Source organism: Eptatretus burgeri, chromosome 15 (genome assembly GCF_056783735.1).
Source record: "Eptatretus burgeri isolate ZD-2024b chromosome 15, Ebu_testis_v1, whole genome shotgun sequence".
Lineage (NCBI taxonomy): Eukaryota > Metazoa > Chordata > Myxini > Myxiniformes > Myxinidae > Eptatretus > Eptatretus burgeri.
In genome coordinates this window covers 41,934,027-41,959,363 of record NC_140975.1, presented here as the reverse complement: position 1 = coordinate 41,959,363, position 25,337 = coordinate 41,934,027, and the positions used below count along the sequence as shown (strand labels likewise).

The 25,337-nt window shown below is 43.5% G+C and overlaps 1 protein-coding gene and 1 pseudogene across 9 annotated transcripts in view; one reads left to right on the top strand and one right to left on the bottom strand.

Moving 5' to 3' along the window:
* LOC147012034 (uncharacterized) overlaps nucleotides 1–3,357 on the bottom strand; it is a 30,949-nt pseudogene extending 27,592 nt beyond the window's left edge.
* The window catches only part of TRRAP (transformation/transcription domain associated protein), a 242,696-nt gene extending 234,187 nt beyond the window's left edge, over nucleotides 1–8,509 (top strand). For 8 of the 9 annotated variants that reach the window (XM_085858090.1, XM_085858089.1, XM_085858088.1 and 5 more), the window contains 3 exons: nucleotides 5,304–5,507; nucleotides 5,616–5,810; nucleotides 7,976–8,509. In XM_085858090.1, the coding sequence (XP_085714216.1) occupies nucleotides 5,304–5,507; nucleotides 5,616–5,810; nucleotides 7,976–8,260 (684 nt within the window). In that variant the 3' untranslated portion in view covers nucleotides 8,261–8,509. Of the gene's footprint in view, nucleotides 1–3,926; nucleotides 4,074–5,303; nucleotides 5,508–5,615; nucleotides 5,811–7,975 lie in introns of those variants that run through there. The other variant, XR_015051923.1, reaches the window with a different exon arrangement.
* The last annotated feature ends 16,828 nt before the right edge of the window (nucleotides 8,510–25,337 follow it).

Here is a 25,337-nt window from a genome sequence, read left to right as displayed (position 1 = left end):
CATACGATTCCACCTTTGGGATGATGTCTTCTTTAGCATAGTCATCAAATATCTTTGAAGTGCGTGGAGGTAGGGCATTGATAAGTGCTGAGCCATCAATGATGACTGCATCTCCCCTTGGTTCTCTGTCTGGGATGTTCACTTGCGCTTCAAGAATTTCAGCCAGCTGTGACTTCTGACATGTATGAAGCTTGCCGCTGTCATTGAGAGATGCAGGGTGTGACTGATTCTCATGCTTGAATAATTCTTGCAAGTCACACTGCCTGTTCTGGCTTGAGATGAACAGTCGTGAGAACAGCTGACAGTCGTCTTTCAGGACTTTCTCCTTCGAACTTCCCCCAGCTTGCTCTTGTTTGAAGAAAGAAACAATGTTTTTCTTGATTGGATGATAGAAAGGACATTCACCTTCATTCTGTAGCCCCTCCATGAATGAATGGAACTGCTCTTTGCCCCGCTGCTGATGTGTAGCTACCATTTCGGCTAGAGTTGGGTCTGCAATGTTCTTCATGTCTAGTACCAGTAGGTCGGCTGATTCTTCTTGGAATGGGTTGCCCATCTCCTGCATTACTGCAGAGAGTGCTTTCACCTTTTCAAAGAAAGATTTCTGGGCACTCAGTGTCTGCTCATGGTGTCTGCTGTTGTTGGTTGCATCTTTCATATCAGACATGGCCTCGTATCCAGCTACTTGACGACGACAGCACCTACGAAGTGCTGTCAGGTCTTCTGTCAACCCAATTGCTCCTCCGTCACCTTTGATGACTGCATTATTTTGCTCGTGGGCTTGGTCGATTGCCAGGGCAGAGAATTCTCTTCTAGACTTGTGGATAACGAAGTTCCCTTTGTGAAACTCCCTGGCCACATCTGGATGTTGTTTCTCAAGCGATATCATATCTCGGAGGTGAACTGGGATCCATTGCGCATAGTTGACATTGTTATTCGCAAAGAAGTAAGGTGCCAGTTCTGAATGTGCTTCATGGTACAGGTTGAAGTCTCCTTCTCTGAATGAGCAGATCAGGGTGAGTATGGTGAGCTCCATGTCCAGCACCAAACTCCAGAACTGGAACTGTGGACTCTCTTGCCTCCGTTGTTCACACCATTCTTCAAAGGTTAGATCTGATCTGTTAGACTCTTCAGAGCAGTAGTCATGGTATGCTTCCTTCATCAGTTTGTACAAGCTGCATGCAGTGATCTGGTGTGCTTGTCTTGTCCTGGTGACACTGGATGCAGACAGGAAAGACTCTGCTGTACCAGATGAGGCCACCTCTGCTTCCACAATGGAACTGGTCCAGCCACTGTCCTGTAGTAGTGTTCCTATCTGTCTCAGTGCAGCCATTTCTATATGAAGTCCACCAAACATGATAACGAACTTGTCCTCTCCATATTCGGGCCACTGCCATTGTATTTGTTTTGCCAGAGCATACAACGGTTGGTCAGCAGCAATGGCAGGTTTCTGCCCTGGGTTCAGGAAAGCCACTCTATCACAGACCTTCTCCATGACATGCTTGATCGTTGCAACAGAGTGAGCCTGGTCTCGCAACAGAGGCATCAGTGCTGAAATGCTCACTTCAAATGGATGGCTCCTTTTCTGTGTTGCATGGTGGGCTGACCATGTGATGCAGACTGCATCAGCCACATCCTCAGTGAGGAACACTTCCTCCAACCAAGAATATTCTTCTTTCAAGTGTGACCAGATTGACTCGGGTGCTGGTAAGGACTGGCTTGCTACTGGAGGAGGATTGGGATTTTTCGTAATGTATGCTGGTCGAACATTGGTGAATGCTTCTGGAAGCTCTGGAACTTTCTTCACCTTCATTTCTGACTCCAGTTTGAGCAGCTCATGTTCATCGCCAGCATTTTCAGTGCTTGGATGTTGGAAAATGGACACACTTGTGCCATGGTAGGATGTTTGAGCTGTGGTCGCAGTCGGATTATGATCTATGTTGTCCACTGCTGCAGTTGTGAACAACTGCTTTCTCAAGACTGGGGGACAGATGACTCCATCTTCTACATACCGTGCAACAACTGCTTATCCTAACTGGGCTGAGACTTCTAGGACTCTGTCGTATGATATGCTGAGCCCATTCTCATAGAGCATGTCAATGAGTTGTCTCTTCCTCGTCTTGGCAAACGCATACAGGCCAACGTAGACTGCAAAAGGTGTCTCACGGTCCTTGGAATGCCTGTGGACATCCGCTCCTTCCGTGTACTTGGCAAAGCAGTTGTACTGCAGGAGCTGTGATATAGAAAGGTCAGATTTCGATGCTCCATGCTGGAGTTGGGACTTGATGTCTGCGCCATGTTCGACCATGCATACAAATTGCAGAAGTGATGGTGGTACAGCCTGTTCTAGGTCTGTGTCATGAAACGTGCTGCTGAAATGCAACTTTTGATGGAGCATGTCTCGTCTTATTATCCCAGCAGCTTTCACGAGATGGATCGCTTCACCGTACTTGGATGCTTGTGTGAGGATTGAGCCTCCATCATTCTCAAAAGCCAGCAGAACATCTCATCCTTGGTGATGAGCTTGCAGCTTGGGGATGTGAAAAAGCAGCTGGTCCTTAAGTCGAGTAGGATGAACATCAGGCGATTCAACACCAAGCTGCTCCAGCCTCTGCTTGTAAAGCATGGTCATATCAGCAAGCCTGAAAATGGGTGGATCTTTACTATCACTGGCAGTTTTCATCTCACTAATGTAGGTGACCAGTTCGGTGAAAGCAATTGGATATGCTTCCTTCCAGTGCTCCTGTGCTTTCTCTTGCTCCTGCACCTTCAGGTAGTCTCGTTCTCAGTTATACAGTGCCACCAAGCAGGCAGGGTGATATTTCAGTTCTTGTGCTACGACATCTACACTCAGTTTGGCAAGGAGTTTTCTATCACTGAGTGTTTTTGCACATTTGTTTATTCTCTTATTCAATTTCATTGTCATTGCTTCTCTAAACTCACCCCCTTGGGTTTCGCAAAGAAAACATTCTTGTGTTTTAGCTTCTTGGACCTTTTGTGGGATTTTACTTCTACTGCCCTCATCACTAGCACCTGCAGTGATTGATCTTTTTTCAGCTCTGGTAACTTTGTGTTGTTAAATAGAAGCCTGCAACTCTCATGATATTGTGCCTTGTTTCGTCTCAAGGTTTCCTCTATCCCACCACCTTCGTCAAGTCTTGCTGGGTCTAGCTTGATTGGTAGTGCATTGAGTGAGTGAAACAGAGGAATATTCCTTGCCAAGTTCATATACCCATCATCTCCTCTTTTGGCAGGATTGGCCTGGGAGGACTTTAGATCTTCTTTCTTAACCTCCTGACATAGGCAACACTTGGTCCAGACAGTGTTCCATGATTTACCAGTAGAACTCGCATCCATGGCCAGTATGACGTTCAGGGTCGAGGGTTTATCCTTTTACCACCCTGTACATGTATAATGGACACTTTCCTGTATGGGATACAACTAGGTTTATGCATCTGCCCTACGCCTAGTCCAATCGTTCATCCAGTGTCATAAGTCCCATGCGATCTGTACACCATCCAGATAACTAAAACCCCGTTATCCTTGGCTCGGCTCTCCCATGCTGGCACGTCCTGTCGATTTAAGTGCGGCTGCCTAACTGATCGGGGGTTGATTACGCAACATTTGGGACACTAGTATGTTGTTGCAGTATGATGCCAACATACAATTCCTACTTAGCTGACATTGAACCCCATGCTGAGTTTCACAGCAGTGTTGTCACCAATGTGCCTTGGTAGTGCCCGACAATCACTCACTCCTTCAAGAAATTCTTACTTGGCGATGAACTGGAAATGTTGATTAAAGGACTGGTAAGTGGCCTGGATTCAATCAGCACATCTGTTTCATCAACTTTGTGCACTTCGAAAATTTGGAGCTCGATGTACTCCATCACACGCCGAGACTTTCTGTGTGCTACCCTCATCTAGTTTAGCCCACGAGCCAACGCGGTTTACCAGGGTGTGGCCGATGCCGTGCACTAGCAACTTCTTGGAGCCATAGATGAGAGTTGGGCCAGTGATGAGGACCAGTGCCAGTAGTCCATCCAAGGGATGTGGCGAACTGCTGAAACAAAGGTACTACCTCTAACACTACACCCCTACACCCCATGCATAAGTAGCTACTACTACATACATGTTAAGTCATGCAAACGTATGAAAATCATAAACGAATGTGCAAAATCAGAAAATGTGTGTATCAGGGGGCTTTAAAAACAGGAAAATCCACTCCAGCAGGCTTGAAAACATAGGAATCTACACTGAGATCATGCAAATCGGACAACTACAAATACTTCTAAGCAAAAAGGCAACTTCGGGAGGCTAACTTGGTGGCCATCTTGAAAAATGGCCGCCATCTTGGATTTTCACATGGCCAATCGGGCAGATTTGATCAGAAAGCCCTGCAGAACAGAAATGCCAAATTTGATGCTTGTATCATAATTTGCACGATTTTTCTACTATCTACTACACTATAAATTATGATGCAAAGATGAACCGATTCTATTTCAGCATCAAGCGGTCAGAGGTCATGTCAGGTAAAAATGTGATACTTGAGAACAACTGAAGGGATTTAAATGAAACTTGGTACAACTATGTATGCTGATATAAAGATCAACTGATTAAATTTTTGGGTCAAGAGGTCAAAGGTAAGAGGTTATGTTAAATATAATCCTGTTTCCACAATAACTTGTGAACCAGTAATGGGATTTTGACCAAACTTTATTCAAGTATATATTATGATGCAAAGATGAACTGATTAGGTTTTATCATCAAGAGGTCAAAGGTCATGTCAGGTAAAAATGTTGTCGAGGTCAGGATTTGAACGAAACTAAGTACATGTACCATGATGCATATACAGGGTAGCCCAAAAGTTACTTTACCCCTGATAAATTCAATCGCACTTCCCTCCGTCCTTTCCCCTCTGCCCTCGCCCACTCGCCCGCTATGGTATGCGGAAACACTGACTCAGAAGAATGATGGAGCACATACAGATACAATGACAAATTAATGATTGTAAGTACTGTACAATAAAACCTGTATGTTAAGCGTTCAAGAACAATGCTTCACTGGGAAGGGGTAAAGTGATTTTCGGGCCACCCTGTATACAAATTAGATCGTGAGGTCAAATGGTTTTGAGGTTTTAGATCAAAGTTAGAGTCAGCAAAGACTTGATGTGGACGGAGGCATGTTGGTCGACGTCGCGACATCAAGTTATGTCTCGTTTTTAAAATCTCGATTTCTTTTTCACACCTCTTAGTTTTTGCAGAGGAAAAATATCTTGACTCTTTACTTTGCCACTGAATGCAGGTTCTACGTGACATCCTGAAAGAGGTTCAGGCTAACATGGTTCCACGTGGAATGCTCAAGGAGTGGGCACTGCAGACCTTCTCTAACTCCACTGACTACTGGACCTTCCGTAAGATGTTCACCCTCCAGCTGGCATTACTTGGATTTGTTGAATTTGTTCTGCACCTCAACCGGCTCAACCCGGAGATGCTGCAAATAGTCCAGGTGATTACCGATGTGCTTTCATTTTTCACCAATATGGTCTCACCTTTTGATTGTCACACTTTGATCAATATAATGCATGCTTGAGTGAAGTTATTATCACGCTTACAGGACACAGGACAGCTGAGTGTTGCGTACTTTCGCTTCGACATCAATGATGCCACTGGAGACCTAGATGCCAATCGCCCTGTGCCCTTCCGTATGACGCCCAACATTTCCGAGTTCTTAACACCCATCGGGGTGTCGGGCCCTCTCACGGCCTCAATGATCGCCATTGCCCGATGTTTTGCACAGCCTTCGTTCAAGGTAACTTTCCTCATTTTTAGCCTGGATCTAAACTTTGCCTTTACAAAGTAGCCTGATTGCTTAGAGTGGGTAGCATTTTGGGATCGGTGGAGAAGGATGGTAAATTCTGAAGGGGAAATGAATAGAGTCCAGGGTTTGTAAGTTAAAAAAATATTTATTTTTCCCTTGGATGGAAGGATTGTAGTTGATATGAAATATGAACAGATTTGGCTGATATTTTTGATTATTGAAAGGGGGGAGGGGGTCAAGGAGCTGTGACTGCGGGACTTTGGAGCAGGGATTGGTGAAGGAAAGAAAAAAATAAGATTGGTGCAGGTAAAAAACAAGCCGGGGTATCAAAAATCCAAAGGCAAGGCATTTTGGGAAGGGTCGATTTGGCGTTTATTGCAGGCTGGAGCTTTCTGGTTTTAGTTGCACAGCAACAGTGTCAACAAACACACACTGGCCACCGTAAAAGGTTTTTGTAGTGCTAAGTTGGCTGTGGGTCATGTAAGCAATTTGATTGGCCCGGATGAGGCAAACTATGGGCCTTGCACTTTTGGTAGAGAAACAGTGCATAGGAAGAAGATGTGGGATTGAGGAAGTAGGGGGAGAGGTGGGGATAGGGGGATAAGGACAGGAATAAAAGTGGTTGTGTTAGGAGCTTGGGTGGGGGTGGGGGGTGGGAGAGAGGTGCAGGGAAGAACATGGATGGATAGGGTGGGTAAAATATTGGTCGAGAGAAGGGAGGAATTTGAGGCTGTTTTAAGTGACACTGATATGTTTTTTGTTTCTTTCAGTTCAATTTGAGGCTTAGCCAGTTTTGAATCATGCTGAGTCCAACTTGCATTGCAATAGTCCTTGGAGGCACGTTGAGTAATTGTCGAAGCTGCCAACTGCAGTTGCCATGACATTGTTAGACCGTTGCAAGTACTCGGATTCAACATGAACGATTTGGAGCATTCGTATCAACTGCTCGATAAACCTTAGCTGAGAGTGCAATCTCATGCATCCTCTTTCCCATAAACACGGGGAAAGAGACCACAGAGCTGCTACACAGCATGCATTAGTAGCCCCAGCGACATCATTTTACTTGGACTTGACACAAACCTTCACAAAGGAAAGCATTTCCTCTCGTCAAGTAGATTGCAGCGAGCGAGAACTTTCCCAGCATGCCAATAACCTTCAGGAATGTTATCATGGTGATTTTAACATACATGAAACCTTATGAACTGAAGTGATGTGATATTTCCAATGAATTGCAAGTTCTGTGCTTTCTCCGATTAACACTTCCAGCGACGTAGGTTGTTAAAATTTTATGCTGGAAGGAAGTAGATATCAGCATTTTGGAATTTTTATCAAACAGTATTTCAACTCATGTACACGGTCTGCATTTGCGTCTTCAATAATATCCATAACAATTCTCCATTTTTGTTTTGATCTCCTCAGATGCATTATTTTTATGTAATGGTTGGTTAATAAACTTGATGTTTTTTTTTTTTGGTTGCATGCATGCATTCTAATTCATTTTACATTTGTCTTTCTATTTGGCTCCTTCTCTCTAATCATCAGTGTTAGGTATCTCAGATGTTTGCCGTTCACCTATTCAGTACCTTTCTTTTCTGGCTTCTGATTAGTTGACTTCAGACTGACAGGCTGGCCGAGATGTATGCACACTTGCCTCTAAGCCGTCTCGCCGAGGTTTGAATCCCGACCCAGCTAAGAACTGTCAACCCGGAGTTTCACAGGCAGGGTGATTCGTCAATATGTGCTGTCCATCAAATGGACATGAAACTGGTGTCCCTTCTGCCAACATTAGTTGATGGATGTTAAAAATCCCATCATGATCTTCATAAAGAGTAGGTGAGCTACTGCTGGCTCCTTGGCCAAATTCCAAATTCCTGCCCTAACTACTGCTGGGAGAGGGATGGCAAACCGTCCAGCATGACCCCTAGCTAAGAAACTGCTTCGGTGAAACCAATGCTCTGTAACACAATGTGTTTATGGTACATCAGTTTGTCATTATGTTTATGACATTTTAATGTCATATGTTTATTATGTTTATGGTACATCAGTTATGGTTAGTCATTGGTTGACCTCATTGAACATGAAAAGACACTGTCAGAACCATTTCGGATACACGTCGATCACACAATGCATATGGCTGTCGTCTTCCTGGTTCACAGGTGGATGGCATACTGAAAGCTGTGCTGCGAGATGAGATTGTCGGGTGGCAGAAGAAAACTGCGGAGGATGGTGGGACAGGCTGTGCGACGGGTGGATCTCCGGAGACTATGGACTCACAGCAGCTTGTGACTCTTCTGCAAAAGGCGGCGGGTGCAGTGCTGGCTCGTCTGCACTCCCTAGCGGTCTTCGATGGGGCAGAGAGCAAGGTGACCACCTTGGTGGCAGCGGCAAACAGCCCAGACAATCTCTGCCGTATGGACCCTGCATGGCACCCGTGGCTCTGAGGGTTCTTTGTTTGTCTCTACCTCAGCCACAATCTCTTTCCTTCACCTCTCACATCCTTCCCAAGCCGCATTTTAAATCTTCCATTGGTGAAAGTGCATTGGGTTGGATTTCCACCGCTTTTGGAGTGGTTTTGTACTGACGTTGTTGTATGAGCTCTTTTATTTTCCGTTTTTTAAGCGGTTTTTTTCTTCTTGGCTTCTGGATGAGGATGTAAAATTGGAAATTATTAAAACTGTTTTTTTTTTAAATCGTGGCTCTGTTACTTTGCAAGCCGTGGACCGAGGTTCGATGTTTTTGGTGGCCAAGCGGCCACAACACCATTGCACCAGGTTTGATGCATTGGAGGGGTCCACCTGGCACATGTCGATCACATGGTTAAATGCACAAATGACCGACTGACATGTTTACGACGTTAGTAAATTATTTTGTCAATTTTATAAAGTATAATCACCTGGGATCTGATTTCCGATTTTGCATTGCGCTCTTTTCAGGTGCTCTTGTGCTATTTTCAGTTAGAAACCAAACTAATGTATATTTGGTGAAATCTTTTATCACCTTCTCTTTTGTCTATTACCATTTTCCTCAAGTGAGGTGAAAAAGGTGTTTTCGGTTTCTGACTTTATGTACTTTGGTGGAAAGCCAATACTTTGGCATCAACCAAAATGTTCAGGCCTCCAATGCAATGTGACGTCACTGTATCATCCGGGCTCAAGGGCATTCACGCGTATGGATGAAATCTTTACAGGTGGAAAATACAAGTCGACTGAAAAATAGCTTCTCAGCCACCCTGCCCTGATCCCCTCCCAAGACATCCTCCTTCCCCCACTCTACCATGAACATAGCAGGGGCATTGTGCAGCATTTTAACTGATAAAGTAATGTTATCAAACGGTATCTCAAAAGCTAGCTCTTATAAAATATAACTGTTGTGGGGGAAGAAAAAAAAACAGCATTTTGGTGCAGATTTGTTCATGGATTACATCTTCCAAAACACTCGTGTGGAAAATTTAAAAATACACTTTCGTAAAAGGGCAATGGTTGCCTAGCAATATGAGGCAGCTGAACACAGTCCCACACAAAATTGTAATCAATTGCTCTCATTGTGACGTCAACACCATACACCCTCAGCCTTCTCAGATATCATTGATAACGTGCACTTCTTACGCAGTTCTTTCCTCCTGCAGATGTATGAAAATGCCTTCGACTCTAATTGGCCATCATTGGTGTGGTTGAATATTATTATTTAAACATTTGTCCACCTTGCTGTAGATGACCTGCTTGGCTCTTTACAATGGAAAAACCTTGTGTGTTTTCTCATCAGAATAACTGTTGAAAATCCAACAAAGACTGTTAACCTTGGACAGGCTGTTGAGAATTCGGTTTCAGTTTTCCTTTTTAACTATTTAAGACTCTTTCCTGCAGAATAATCAGAAAACATCCTTCAGCATCTGCATCATGTAAGTGATTGGGTGAGAAGCTGGGCCGATGATCTGACATCACCTACTGACATCGACTTAATTAAACTTATGAGTATCTAGCTTACATAGTCATCTGACTGAATGCTTAGAATGCAATCTGTACTCGTATCTCAACACTTTACTTTTGTTGGATAGTCGGTTATGGTTCTCACCCTCTCAAAATGATCGATGGCAATGATCGTGGAATTCTGATGATGATGTACTCAAAATGACGGTGCCATTTTGAGCTTGTATTCCAACAGACGATTGTCAAGCCTTTCCTCTTGAGAAAAGGAAACTTGAAGCCGCTGGGTGATGATGCAGCAAATCAGGATTACAGTACATTGATTTCTCCCTACCGGTCATTGATAAGGCACCTGCTTGTTATCTTTGGTAAGATCGCTTGCAATTACAAGGAGCTTTCAGAAACTTCCTTGCCTAATGTCCATATGATGCACGTATGTTTTGTATGTATATTAGGCTGATTACCTTTTGAACCCCTCTTGTGTCATCCCATGTGAGTTGTTTTTTTCTTTGAGCTTGTAGGCTTGACAAAAACTCTCAGAAAGTAGATGCACTCAAATAACCTAATTTGAATCCTATTACCCAATAAACCTCACAACTGCAGAGAACCTTCTGCTTTACCATCTACAGATGGTTCCTTGATGGCTGGTTTGGTGATTGGATTGACCACATCCTTTTGATTTTGTTTTTTTATGATTATTATTTATTATTTATTTGTGGCTGCAATAGTAACGGCAAAACAAACTTTGTATCTGCAGGATCAACTGGGTACTTTTCACTGCGCTCTTGAAACATCTTTCTGAACCAAACACGGTGCCTGGCTTGAGTTCATTTCTCAATGTAGGGAGAGTTGGGAAAGTTTCTTGAAAAATAAGTATTTTCTTTCTTCTCCAAAACTACACACACAATTTTGATGAAACTTGACCACAACCTTCATCACCCATGATGTACCAAAGTTTGTTCACAGCATTAAGGAAACTAGTACGGGCCAGTAGGGGCGGGTCCGTAGGTGCGTGCCAGTATCTTCCGCCCCCACTCTCATCCCCCCTCTCTCGCCCCCCACTCTCCTCCCCCCCTCTCTCGCCCCCTCTCTCTCATCCCCCCTCTCTCTCCCCTCTCTTGCCTCCTCTCTCTCCCCCCTCACTTGCCCCCCTCTGTCCCCCCTAGTCTCGCCCTTTCTCTCTCCCCCCTCCTCTCTCGCCCCTCTCTCGCCCCCACTCTCATCCCCCCCTCTCCCGTCCCCCTCTCTCGCAGATATTGGTCGACAGATAAATGGCTGTAACTTGGGAACCGCTCGTCCGATTAATATCAAACCTCGAAAAGGCACATCCGCGGGTCCCAGAGTCTATTGTGACATCATATCGGAGAAAAAAAAGGAAACATTGTGACGTCATTCGTGACGTCATAGCACCGTGTCCTGCCTGGTTGACGGACAATATATAGGTCGTTATTGGTTGACAGACATTGGTCATTGTATCACGTTATTCTTTTTATTACTGCCAATTATTGTGCTATTATTATCTTGCCAAAACGAAGTTTTGCAAGATATGTTAGCTTGTATGTTTTTTTTAATTTGTTTATTTTATTTTTATTTTTTTGTCTGTAATCACGTATAAAAAATTCTGCAGAGCACAGTTATCATCGGAAATTTTTGTAACTTCGCATATCAGAGGCCTATAGAGGTCCCTTTCAGTGCACAAAATTTTGAAGGTCAAGGTCAAAGGTCAAGGTCACTTTGTCGCAAATCAGGGGAGTCGACGAAACCCTTATTTTTTTTGAGTAATTTTGATCGGATCGTCTTCAAACTTCATGGGAATATAGTTCATGGTCTGGCGCTCAGCTGATTAATTTTTGGTGGCGATTGGCCTTGACCTTCATGGTCTGGCGCTCAGCTGATTAATTTTTGGTGGCGATTGGCCTTGACCTTCATGGTTAGCGCCTCAGGTCAAACATATTTGACCCCAAGGTCAAATTTTCAAGTTTTCGGAACCATATCGTGTAGTACCTCAAATTGAACACCTCGATGAGGGCTTTCTAGATATGTCAAGCTTGAGACATTATGACGTCATTTGGTGACGTTATGAGGCAAAAGCATATTTTTCATGGTTACTCTGTAGAACGATTCTCATCGGAATCTCTCGTAGGCAGATATTCCTCAAGGAGTCGCTCCTGGTGGATAGCAGCTCTGTTCACCTCAGTGTGACCTTAAAGAAGTCACACGTGGTCACCTTTTGGCAAGATGCGGGTCACCCTGCGGGTGACATTGGTTTATTATTATTATTATTAATATGCTGTTATCATTATTCTGAGAAAAAATGGCATGATAAGGTGATAAGGTGGAACGACACTTCAGCTGCCATATATACACTAAGAAAAAAAAAAGAGGAAGCATTGTGACGTCATTCGTGACGTCATAGCACCATGTCCTGTCTGGTTGACAGACAATATATAGGTCGTTATTGGTTGACAGACAATATATAGGTCGTTATTGGTTGACAGACATTGGTCATTGTATCACGTTATTCTTTTTATTCAATTATTGTGCTATAATTATTATTATTAATATGCTGTTATTATTCTGAGAAAAAATGGCATGATAAGGTGATAAGGTTGAACGACACTTCAGCTACCATATGTACACCTTTTCAACACTGAAAAAAGCAATAAAATGGCCATAACTTGGGAACCGCTTGTCCGATTGACATCAAACCTCGAAAAGGCACATCTGCGGGGCCCCGGCAACATTCCTGGCAAGTTTCAATCAGATCGGACCGGCGGTTGTCGAGAAATGGCGGTCGCAGACAGACAGACACACGCACAGAGATTGCTGGAATTATAGATAGATTAGTATGTGCCCGTAAAAATAAATAAATAAATAAATAAATATTCAAACCGCAAGCAACAAACAACAACCACACAGGCCGTTTCTTCGCTCTCGCGTGCTCGCACGTGCGTGGCCTGGAAGTTTGCATATTATTCGCAGTTACGATTATTCGCAATTTAGTTTTAATACCCAATAATTCAATTAGCGCCAACGTATTTTACCTTTTTGCAATGTCGTGGCAAGGAAAAACAAAAAGAGAAGAGAAGAGAGAGAAAAAAAATTACTTCCTGGTTCGGAGCACACCAGCACTCTGATGTTACCGAAATGTATGCACCGTCTAATATGAAAACGATCATAACTTGGGGCAATGTGTTTATCTATAAATGCGCATAAGAAATCGAGAAATTATTAGGATACACGGTCATCACTCTCCGGAAGTCCGTACGTTGTAACCTGTAATGGCGAATGCGGCTGAGCTTCCCTTCCCCATCGGCCACGCCCACGCAACAACGTGTCTTGTCATTGGTTTGGTAAATAAATGGCCATAACTTGGGAAGCACTTGTCCGATTAATATCAAACCTTGAAAAGGCACATCCTCAGGTCCCCAGCAATATATGTGGCAAGTTTCAATGAGATCGGACCAGTGGTTGTCGAGAAACAGCGGTCACACACACACACACACACACACACACACACACACACACACACACACACACACACACACACACACACACACACACACACACACAGCTGGAATTAAAGATAGATGAGTGACTGTTCCTGATTCAGGTGAGCTTCAGGATGTGTGGTCCTATTTTTAGCTGCATTGCATAGCGAACGCTGGCCCTAAGAGAGCTCCGCGTTGTTGTTGTTGTTGTTGTTGTTGTTATTCTTCTGGTGAAGACAAAACCTTTCTGGGGGTGACAATTGGGAGTGAAGCAGGCAGGGAGGCTACATGGAGGTACCTGATGCCCTGAGGAACCTGATGCCCTGAGGCATCTGATGCCCTAAAGGAACCTGATGCCCTGGAGGCACCCGATGCCCTGAGGGCACCTGATGCCCTGGGGCCACCTGATGCCCTGGGGGTACCTGATGCCCTGGAGGCACTCGATGCCCTGGAAGCTAGCATAGCAAGGAGATTGACTGGTGGAATGACGCGGCTCTTGGACACATTTGTCCTTGTTATTTATTGCCTCCGCCACCATAGGTGGATGGAGGTTATGTTTTCACCCTGTCTATCTGTCTGTCTGTTTGTGACAGGATATCTCATAAATTTATGGATGGATTCTGACGAAACTTCGTGGACATGTTTTTTTTTTGTTTTTTTTGTATACATTGTCCAGGCTCGTATGAGAGCGAACACACAACGCACAGCAAGTGGGCATGAGATGAGGGGTGGGATAGGAAAGGACAAAACAGTGGGAAACAGAGACATTAGGAGATCTGTGGAAGGGAGAGGGATGGTGCGAGGAACACGGGGTATACAAGATGGACAGACATTACAATGACTTTCAGGAAGGAATGCAGGGAATTTGAAGGAGGTGGGGTTGGGGTGGATGAAGGGGGGGGGTAGAAAAGATCGTGGTTTTGAATGGGGGAAGATAAGAGGTGGTGGTGAACAGCTCTTTTGAAGGCCTGGAAGGAAGAATGGGATTGAAGAGAGTGGGAGTTGGAAAAAAAGAGGAATGAAAGAGTGAAGGTGAGCAGTGATTCTTGATTTTGGAAGTTTTACCAGAAGGGGTTGCTGTTGGACCTTGAGCACCGTGCGGAAATATAGGGGGACATCTTAGACAGGGTGAGGGGGAGGGGTGGCGAGACCGGACAGGAGACGGGAGAAGACAGAAGGACCACCGACCTGCCTGTGGTGAGAGAGTGAGAGGCCCAAAGACTCAGCCTCACTGTGGAAGATACCAGTGATCCTAAATGCTTTGGTTTCCACAGCATAAAGGTGAGAGGCAGGAGCACCAGCCCAGAGGGGCGAGCAGTACTCCATCAGGCTGTGGATGAAAGCTTTGTATGCAGTCAGGAGCTCAGGTGGGCCAAGGAAGGACTTTGCACGACAGAAGATTCCCAGTCGGCGACTGCTTTGGAGGCCATGTTGGAAATGTGGCTTTCCCAGGAAAGGTCATGGCAGATAGTGAGACCCAGAAGCTTGAATGAAAGGACTTCTTCCAGAGGATTGTTGAGAAATTAGATGGGGAGGGGGTTCTAAATGGTGCTTTCAGAGAGACAGTGAGATTTGTCAGGATTGAAACATGTTCCATGTGTTGGATCAGTTTGTAATTTTATCCAGATCTTCAGAGGGCGAAGAAGCTGCTGCTTGCCGATCTGAGGGATGACAGATGGTATGGCAGAGGGTGGAGTCATCAGCAAAGAAATAAAGAGGATTTTCCAGAGAGTCGGAGACTGGAGGTTCACCTCTGCAAAACTGGAGGTTCTTGGAAGTACGACGAAGGTTATTTGTGTTGTACAATGTTAAAACATTTCATTTAATTTTAATTAAGGTGTAAGGATGTTTCATTGTGTATAAATAAATTAATTCTGGGTTTTACCAAACTTTTTACCCAGTGTCTATTAAATCACTATCTAACACGTATTAGTGATTCATGACTGGTGTTTGTGTCCTTTGACGTCCTAAAATAGTAAGTTTCCTGTTTGGAATGATTTTCAATTTTGTTTGACTTGCCAGCCAAGCAGACATTAAAAATATTATCTCACTCCTCTCTGCACATGTGCAGTCAGGATGAATTATAATTATCAGCCAAGGTACGTTAAAATGGCAAACTTGTCTTCTATTCCTATTCATGTTCAAAATATAACGTTTTATTTAAATTAGTTGTTCCTCGATCATAAAATCACAATCATAAACTGATAAGACAGTCAGATTGACTGGCATAAACCAATTACTTAACCCCACTTTTCACTTAACGTGTGCTGGATTATAACAACTAGAAGGGCACTTGGTAGAGCGCAAACCTCCGCCACACAATTCCTGATCCACGAAAGCATATCGGGCCCAATATATTTTTGAAATATTGTGTTAGATATAGTTTTTGGTCCTATCTCTCAATGGTGAAGAATCACTTAAATTAAATAATGATCGTATCCAGATCCGGATTCGGATCTTCAACAAAATCGAATCAATTTGCTCTTGTCACATACCCAACCTGTCCACCAAGTTTTGTCCGAATCCGTCCATAACTTTTTGAGATGTTGTGCTATATATAGTTTTTTGGCATGGTGAAGTCTATGTCTCAGCCTGTGTCTCAATGGTGAAGAATCACTTAAAAATTCTCGGATGCAGATCCAGATCTTCACCAAAATCGAATCAATTCCTCCTTGTCACACACCCAACTTCTCTGCCGAGTTTTGTCCAAATCCGTCCACAATTTTTTGAGATAAACTGTTGACAAACAGACAGGGATGAAAATGCAACCTCTGTCCACCTTCAGTAGCAGAAGTATAAAGGTACAAACACAGATTCCCTTGACTACAGACCTATCAGCTTATTTCCAATAATCAGCAAGGTCATGGAATCCATCATCGCAGCTGATATGAAATCCTTCCTTTTCTCCAACAACCTCCTCTCAGATCATCATATTTGGTTTCAGAACAGGTCACTCCACCTTGGAAATGCTACTTCGACTCACCCAACAATGGATTGAGGCTCTTAATGTCAGACATAAGATCAGGATCTTCTCTGTGGACATATCTCGTGCTTTCAATACAGTCTGGCACCCTGCCTTGCTCTCCAAACTCTCTGCGTATGGCACCCAAGGCCAATTCCAAACATGGCTTACTGACTTCCTCTACTCTCGTAGCCAACGTATGATATTCAATGGAGTCCTTTCATCTCTTCTCTGTCAAGGCTGGAGTGCCCAAAGGCAGTGTTCGGAGCCCAGTCCTATACATATCCAGTCCTAATCCTAACCACCTGATTTTCATCAATGATGTCTCTCTGGAAAATTCTCTATCTATTTGCTGATGACTCCAGTCTTTGCTGTAACATCCCTCACCTCATCCCTCAGACTGGCAAGCAGCAGCTTCTTCGCTCACTGCAGATCTGGATAAAATCACAAACTGGTCCAACACGTGGAACATGTCTTTCAATCCTGACAAATCTCACACTCTCACTATCTCTATCCGAAAGGACCGTCTGGCAAACCCCCCTTTCTGGTTTTGCACCCACTGCTCTTTCCGTGCTTTGTGCCCCCACCCCCTCAGGTTTCTGCAGATCACAGAAGGTCCAATATTAACCCCCTTCTGGTGAAACTACCTAAATCCAGCATCACTGCCGACCTGCACTCATTTATTCCTCTTCTTTCCTGCCTGTGGAACAAACTTCCACATTCTTTGCAATCTCATTCTTCTGTCCAGGTCTTCAAAATAGCTGTTTACCACCATCTCAGATCATCCCCAATCCAAAACCATGATCTTTTCGACCCTCATTATCCCCACCCAATCCCTCCTTCCAAATTTCCAGTTTTTCTCTCCTTGGAGCTTCCTTTTGTATCCATCATGTCATCCTCTCCTGTCCCCATTCCTCCCCACACCCACTGTTTGTCCAAGTCTGTCTCTATCTTGGCCTTCAACTCTGCTGTTGGTATTTCCCCTCTCTCTCGACTGTTCCTTTTGCATCCTGTCATATCCTCATCCATGCAGTATACGAACTAGCTCTTCTATGAGCCTCGACTGTGTATTTCACGAAGAAGAAAAAAAAAAAAGAGCAGTATCATATTTGGCCCCGCCGCATGTGATGGGATCAAAGGGTGAAATACCAAAACAATGCAATTACTGGAACATTTAAAAAAATGAAACTTTAGCTTAGCGGTGAAGGTGGCTGCCTTAAGATCTTACGATCATGAGTTTGAGCCCGTGTCCAGGCATTGAAATAACACCAGGTCAGTTTACTCAGCCTGTTATCCTTTTGAGGTCAGCAAAATGATTACCAGCTTACTGGTAACAGGGGCATTATATCAGCGGCACAGCCATGCTTCCAGAAAATGATGCAACCAGCAGCCATAGGCTGCATACGAAACGACGACGAAACTTTGTATACGCAATCAACATTGGGAGACGCATGAAATGTGTAACGTAAACTCAAAATCTGATATTGGGTCATTCCTGGTTGAACTTTACGCCATCTTTTAACTTTACTTTAGGTGGGAAGCAGGATTTGCAATGGTGTGCCATCGGCTTCACTAACACAATGAATCAACCTGCAGAGTTTTCATCTGGTCATCGTCTTTTTCCATCATGTCTTCCAACGTCCGCACTTTACTGCTTTACCACATTGTCCGATCTCATATTGTAATAAGTGTACGTGTTAATTACCTCTGCCACTGAAAATGGACGGAGGTTATGTTTTCATCCCTCCTGTCTGTCTGTCTATGAGCAGGATATCTCAAAATGTTGTGGACGGATTCAGATACTAGAATTTTTAAAGCGATTCTTCACCATTGAGAGATGGGGCCAAAAACGATGCAGAAAATGACATATCAAAAAATTTGTGGATGAATTATGCCAAAACTTGGTTGCGTTGGGTAGGTGACAACAAGCTGATTCTATTTTGGTTCCGGTCCAGATCCAGATCTGGCCTATTGGTAGGATACAAAACAAGCTGTTCAGCCTGGTGGAGGTATACGCTCTCCCGACTACCATTCCAGTTCATGAAGGGTTTCATTATATGGAACCCCCCCCCACCTTTATCTCTGTATTTTACAATGCAACACCAGAACGATACCTTCATATCCAGGTAGCAGGTTGTTTGATAATTATCTGAGATGATGCCATGTGTATGGGTTTCTGAACCAATTTCCGATATTGGCAAGAACCTCCGATAAATTGCACTGCCATCGGTTTGAGTTAACCGCAAAAGCATTATCTAATGCAATGGAAAATTTCCCCCAAAGGTATTCTTTCGAGCAAACTTATCATGCACAGCCTGGTGTCATCAGGTTTCTTTGACATTGCTAAGTTTGTGGTGTTTTGAGTCGATTTTCTGTTGAACCGAGGTTGTGACCCCATGCTGCATCATCAGCAAATGCCAGGCCCGAAAGTCTGAAAGGTTTATCCATTTGTTGTTATCTTCCCACTGGTCTGGTTGGCATCTCTCCATTTGTCTAAGTAACATTGATGGGTTGTTTAGTCCATGTGTATTAGTTGAGCATTGCGAGGCGTTTCTTTCTTTTGTCCAGTTTTTGTTTTTACAGAAAAGGTAGAATTTTTAACAGCTTAAGTCTTCTCATGATTTCGTGTAGTTTTTCACTTGTTTACACATGAGGATTTAATATATGCCTGGCACGGATGAATGGAACCGAATTAACATTTATTTCATAGTTTATAAACGGCAACTCTGCACTGTTAGATTTAATCTCATTCCTGGTCCGTATGTCTACTGTACATAAGAGTGATCCACCAAAGTAAAAGTGTTGCTTGCTGTGCTAACCAACAGGACCTGAACATTAATTGCAGCATTGTTTTCTCGACAATAATCGAGGCTGATAGAAGAGTTAAACGACTGTGGTACTGGCAGTTGGACGGTGGGGACTCGGGGGCATGCAAGATGTTCAGGTGAACAAGATTGGAGCAAAGGGTTGAAGGCATGGGATAGTCGACTGGAGAGAAGAACAGTGTTAGACAAATGGAAAGAGACACTTGCACTGCTCGAATAAAAGAATGGTGGTGAGTGGATAAATTGGGTTTGGGAAGGTCGATAACGAGTTGGTCACTGGACAGTCGTGTATGCTGTAAGGGGGTTAAAGTAGGGTGAATGGACAAAAGAGCAGAGGATGCACACTATGAGGTAGAGAGCAGAGCTGGTAGAGGATAGGAGTGACCACCGACCAGCCTGTAAGAGGAGCAAGTTTAGTTCTCATAATGCAGTGAATCCAGGTTCAAACCCCCTATACCAAGGGTGTTTGTCCATTGTCCCGACTCGGTGGTGTAATGGTTGGAGCGTCTGCTCCGGGTCTGGGAGGTCAGTGGTTAGAACCCCGGCTGTTAGAAATGGTACGTGCTGCTACTTTAATTGCTCAGCAGTTAAAAAGGATAAAGCACGGACAAAAACCCACAGCATAGGTCGGTAATAATAGCACAGGTTTTGGTAGGCCTCATGGCATATCCTCTTGCGTTGAACATGTCGAAGTTCCTTGTCAGGGTACTCTTATTATAATGTCCTTGCAACTTATATATTTTAAAGGACATGGATTTCTACTGATGTCTTTATCCTGAATGTGATGTAAGAACAAGATCCTTCATGTGTCTTCGATAACTAATACAAAGAGGAAATGGAATGATTAACAGTCGCATCACAGATTCCTGCAAGAGCTGTGCAGGTAGTTTGGTTTGATTGCAGGTACGTGCCATGCTCAGAGGACGAAAGCGCGGCTTTGAAAACTTCCGTCTAGTTTTGTCAGTGCTTCAAGCACCGTCAAGTAGATGCATTACCCATCATGCAAGACCTGACCTGTAAGATAGCCTCGGCCCGAGAAGTACGCACAAAAACCTCTAAGCTGTCTTGCCTGGATTCGAATCCCGAGCCAGCGATAAACTGTCATCCGGTGTTTCGCAGGCAGGGTGATTCATCGATGTGTGTGCCGTCCCTCGTGTGGACGTTAAACGAGGTGTCCCGTCTGCCTGCATCTGTTGGTGACGTTAAACATACCATAGTGTCCTTTGTCGTGAAGATTAGGCGAGCTATCACCAGCACCCTGGACAAATTTTAAATTCCTCCAAGACCTGAACGTTACTGTTCCCCTGCAATAACTGTTGCTAACCCACAGCCACGTGCTGCATACGAATAATGATGATGACCTCGTGCACAGAACCATCCACTTGCCAGCACGCAACAGACATTGATCTGCAATCATTTCTTGCTCGCAGGAAGGAAAAAATGATTGTGTGTGTGTGTATGTATGTATATGTATATATATATATATATATATATATATATATATATATATATATATATATATGTATATATATATATGCATATATATATATATATATATATATATATATATATATATATATATATATATATATATATATATATATATATATATATATATATATATATATATATATATATAGTATATACTATAGTCGCAAACGAGACTACTCTCGTTGGGTCTTTACTGTCCTGTTTTGCATGTCCCTCTTGACAAACAGTAAGACAAAAGGAAATTGCATGCCGTTGTCATGTCAGAGTGTTCTGCCCCCACTTGGTTTTCTTTGCTTTTCTTGTGCAGCCTCTCATAGCGCAGAAATGTAGCGTGAGATTCATGTCATTGTGACCGGTCAATCCAGACCAAAAGTCATGAACCCACTCGCTGTGCGAAATTGCGGTAAGTGCTGTTTTTTTTTGTTTGTATTTTTATTGTTTGGAGTAATTTTGATGTTATGAATGCATTCATTCATCACTTTGAAGTGATGGAAAAGGATTTGATGTAAATCTGAGTGAGCCAGACGAAACAAAATAGAAACAAGCATTTTATTGTGCTGTTTTATTAATACACAACATTATCATTATAGAGGGAGAACAACCACATGTTTCACCCCTAAACACTTTATCGATTTTCAAAAAGTTGATTGAGGTTACTACTCTGGGATTGTGTTTGCAAAGGGTGTGAAAAAGGTTCTTGGAATGAGATGCACAATATTCCAAGAAACACCAATTTCTTTTTTCCAAGTCGTCGTCTTCGTCTTCATCTTCTTCTTCAGTCCACTGCACAACAAATACCTCCCCTCAACTCATATTGGGAGCCTAGTGTTGGTTTGACGGTTAAGGTAGTTGGCTTAAGATATTAGGGTCTTGAGTTTGAGCCCCTGTCGACCGTTGAATCAATACTAGGTGAGGTTGACTCAGCCTGTCAGCCTTCTGAGGTCAGTGAAATGAATACTGGTGTATTGGTAATAGAGGACACTGCATCAGTGGCACAACCACACCCCCAGGAAATGATACAACCAGCAGCCCACATGTGTATGAACAATGTGTTGCTGGTTTTGGACTTTCAGCGCAGTGCATCATTCTAAGAAGGTTTTGGATGTCCCTCGTAACAGCTGTTTTAATTTTGCATCAATCTACCAACAAATGTTTATTGTAATCGGATATTTCTCAGATTTGTTTATGGAATGATTTCCCTTTTCTAACGAGAGTAAAACATATATACATCGTGATGATTGTTTTAAAATCTTCTGTGTGCCTGCATTTTGAGTGAGCCGGCCTGTGTAACCACTGGGGTATGTTAGATCGTGTCATTCTAGCGCTGCTCATTAGGGCAAGAACTGGAGACACTGGTAATTAATAACGAGCCGCGTTTCTTGATAAGAGTGCTGACAAGCAAGCCTGAAGGCCACATGAATCCCGTCAGCAAATGTAGGAGGAATCCCCACTTGCCAAAGGCTCTTGGGGAGATTTTAGCTCGGGGTGCTGTTGGTCATGTCGTCTAATTGAACTCGTGACAGCCTGATCACGGATCATTGCATCCCAGCAAATCCTGCACCTTCCAACCAGTGTCCCATCTGGCTGTATTTGTGCTCTGAGCATCAAATCAAATATAGCTTCTTACAAAATTACCGCCTGGAAAAAAAAAATCTCGTTAATCTTTCTGTTGTGTGTATTGCTGGGGTAACCATAAGGGTCGTGACAGGAGATACCTATCTGCATGTATACACCCTCTAATTGGCATGACTAATCATGGTGGATCGAGTTGGGATTTGTAGATAGGGAGGAAACATCCTCACCCCCACGGTTTTTTTCACAAATATATGTCGTCGTATATTGCAGTGAAATTGACTTTCATGCTTTGGAAGAGGAACAAGTTCTAAGCTTTGTTTATGTATCTTTCAATGCAACATGATGGATGCACTGTCCTATACATATGTATGTAGTAGAGGATATGTTGGGTAAGGGGATATTCCAATGGCTTAGGAAGGGTGGGCAAGTGGGAGTGCTGTTCCCCAACCCCCACCCAGGCTTCCAAAAATCCTGGAACCACCCTTGCCAATTATACCTTCAGACCTGCCAGTGGAATCACAGCTGTTAGTTTTGTTGTGTTTGCTTTTTGCAAATCATGGGTCACATTCAAACCGAGTGGATGTTGCCCTTTTGAAGGTAATGTGTTTTTCGTTGGCATAATGTCGCCATCACTGTCCCACTCTCTAAGCAAATCCAATCCAAAATAATTGCATTGCACTGTATCAGCTAAACGCATCTGTCAGTCGGATTGCTTAACAGGCTTGCTGTGTGTGACTGAGTTGCCATTATTCAGGGAACGTGATTTTTTTTTTTTTATTATCGGTTTATTTGGAACCATCTATTTGTTACATAAGCTTGAAGGGGTCAATAGGGCAAATCAAGGCAAAATTTTGTGGAAAAAAAGGAGGGGTGATTGGAAAAGATGATAGTGTGTGGGAGTTACAGAAAGAGAAGGGTGGAAAAGATTTGGAGGAGATAATAAGAATGGTAATAGGAATAATAATAACAAGAGGCATGATGCTTTATAACTGCGAGCAGTTATGGCTGGGTACCATCCCCTCTGCCCCCCGCCCCGTGCTTTGTTTGATACAACCCTGCTTCAATGGAACACCTGACCGACAACGTCCTCTTTATCCAAAGAAAACATGATTTAATTTTTTTCCCTTCAATCCAATATCGCCACCAAATCACGTGACCTATTAATTATTCGTCAACACCTTCCTCCTCCCACCCACCTGAATCTCTCTGGACACCCACCCCTTCATCAGTTAGTTTCCAAGTGAAATTGCTTGTGTTGTTTCACGTTTCATGTAGAGAGTTTGCCAAGTGGCTTAAGCACTTAAATAAGCACGTCCCTTCATTGGGCGGTGTATTTTCGACTGCTGCCGCGACCGTTGAAAACAAAACCTGCATTGTAGTGGAGCAGATAACAAGATCAATCGTTCAAATGATGATACAAGCATGAAACTTGGCAGGAATATTTATTTTATGTCACTTTATGAGAAAAAATTGCTTGCCACTTGAAATTCCAACATGGCCGCCATTTTCCAAGATGGCCGCCAGACGACCACCCAAAATAAGAACAGATAATAACAATCATTCAAAGAATGATACAAGCATGAAATGTGGCAGAAATATTTATTTTAGATCACTTTATGAGATACAACTGCTAGCCACTTAAAATTCAATATGGCGGCCATTTTCCAAGATGGCCGCCATGTTTTTCTGCCCTGCAATGTTCATTGTTCTGATTAGGTCTGACGAGAACAACTGCATAGTGGGGTACAACTTAGTCCATAATGATAGCATTTGCACCTTCCACTACATTGTCTTGCATCCACATTTCGTTAACTCCTTGCAGCTTTTAGCTATGGGAGCAAAGGCAGTCCAGAAGACCTTCCACGAGTCATCTTTGAACCAACCCCACTCGGACGGACACTGAGCTTCTGGCTGGCGGACTATTGCCTGGCTCCAAATGTGTCCTGCTTGATATGCAGCTCGCTTGGCATGTTCCGTGAGTGGGAGTTGTGTTGGTGGAATTAAATCATATGACCTCTGCTTTCGTGCAAAGAGAGCAAGCCGCACCTCATTCACTGACGCAACTGAACTTGATCTGTCATACATCAGGACCACAAATTTTTCCAGCATTTCTAGATCAGATTCCTCAATCTTTGATGGGCACTGACTGAGTTGCGTGAAGATTACTGATGCTTCATCACATTCATTCCATGTCTGCCATGCTGTCTTATTCCTTTTGCCATTGAAAGCTGATACAACATCACAACTGGTGAAGGCATGGAAGAAGAGCCTCCCACTCGTTTTCTCTGGTCCTATGGCAGACATAATTTCGTGGATAGGGATCCATCTCCTGTGCTCTCCTTTGCCAAATGCAACCCACAATTTTTTCAAGATCTGTTGCGGCAAGAGAAGGCATAAGGGATATGGCAATAACTACAATGTCCGTGTCATTAGCTTCAATCATCAGAGACTTGTATCCCTCGGTGGCTGCATGCCGAACATGTAAGAATATTCGCGTGTCTGCTTCTTCATGGGTACATGGGGCCACTTCCTCTGGGTTAACGCTGGTGTCACTGGTGGTGGTGATGGCATTTTCTCCTTTAGTCATGATAACTGGATTGCCCGTTGTCATTTCAGACACTTAGTCGGCAAGGAAATGGAATAGCTCTGTTTTGTTGGTGCTATCTCTAAGGAAGCTCTTCCAATTCGAGGGAGTTTTACTTGTCGCTGTTACTCTCCTTCTGACGGCCTTTCCTCGTTGAGATCTTGCCTCTGACTTCAGGCTGGACTGATGATACACATCAAAGATGATGTCGGTTCTCTTGTATTTCATGCTGTAGTACTCGACTTTAGGAAGAATATCCTTTCTTGCATACTCTTCAAATGTCTTTGGTGTTCGTGTTGCTACGATATTTACCAGCGCAGCTCCATCTGCAATGAGTACGTCAGATTCTGGCTTTGTCTCTGGAAGCGTCACTTTGGCTTGTAGTACATCCACTAAATCCGATTTCGTACATGTGTGTAGTTTCCCCTTGTTACTGAGTGAGGCCGGAAAAGACTGGATTTTGTGTTTGAGGAACTCTTGCAGGTCACACTGTCTGTTTTGGCAGGAGATGAAGAGGTGGGAAAACAAATGGCAGTCTTCCTTCAGTAACTTTGTCTTGGATTTGCTTGCAGACTTTGGCTCATTTTTGAAGAAGGTTATCCTGTTCTTTTTGATAGGCTGGTGGAAGGAGCAGTCATTCTCACATTGTAGATTAGCCATGAAGGAA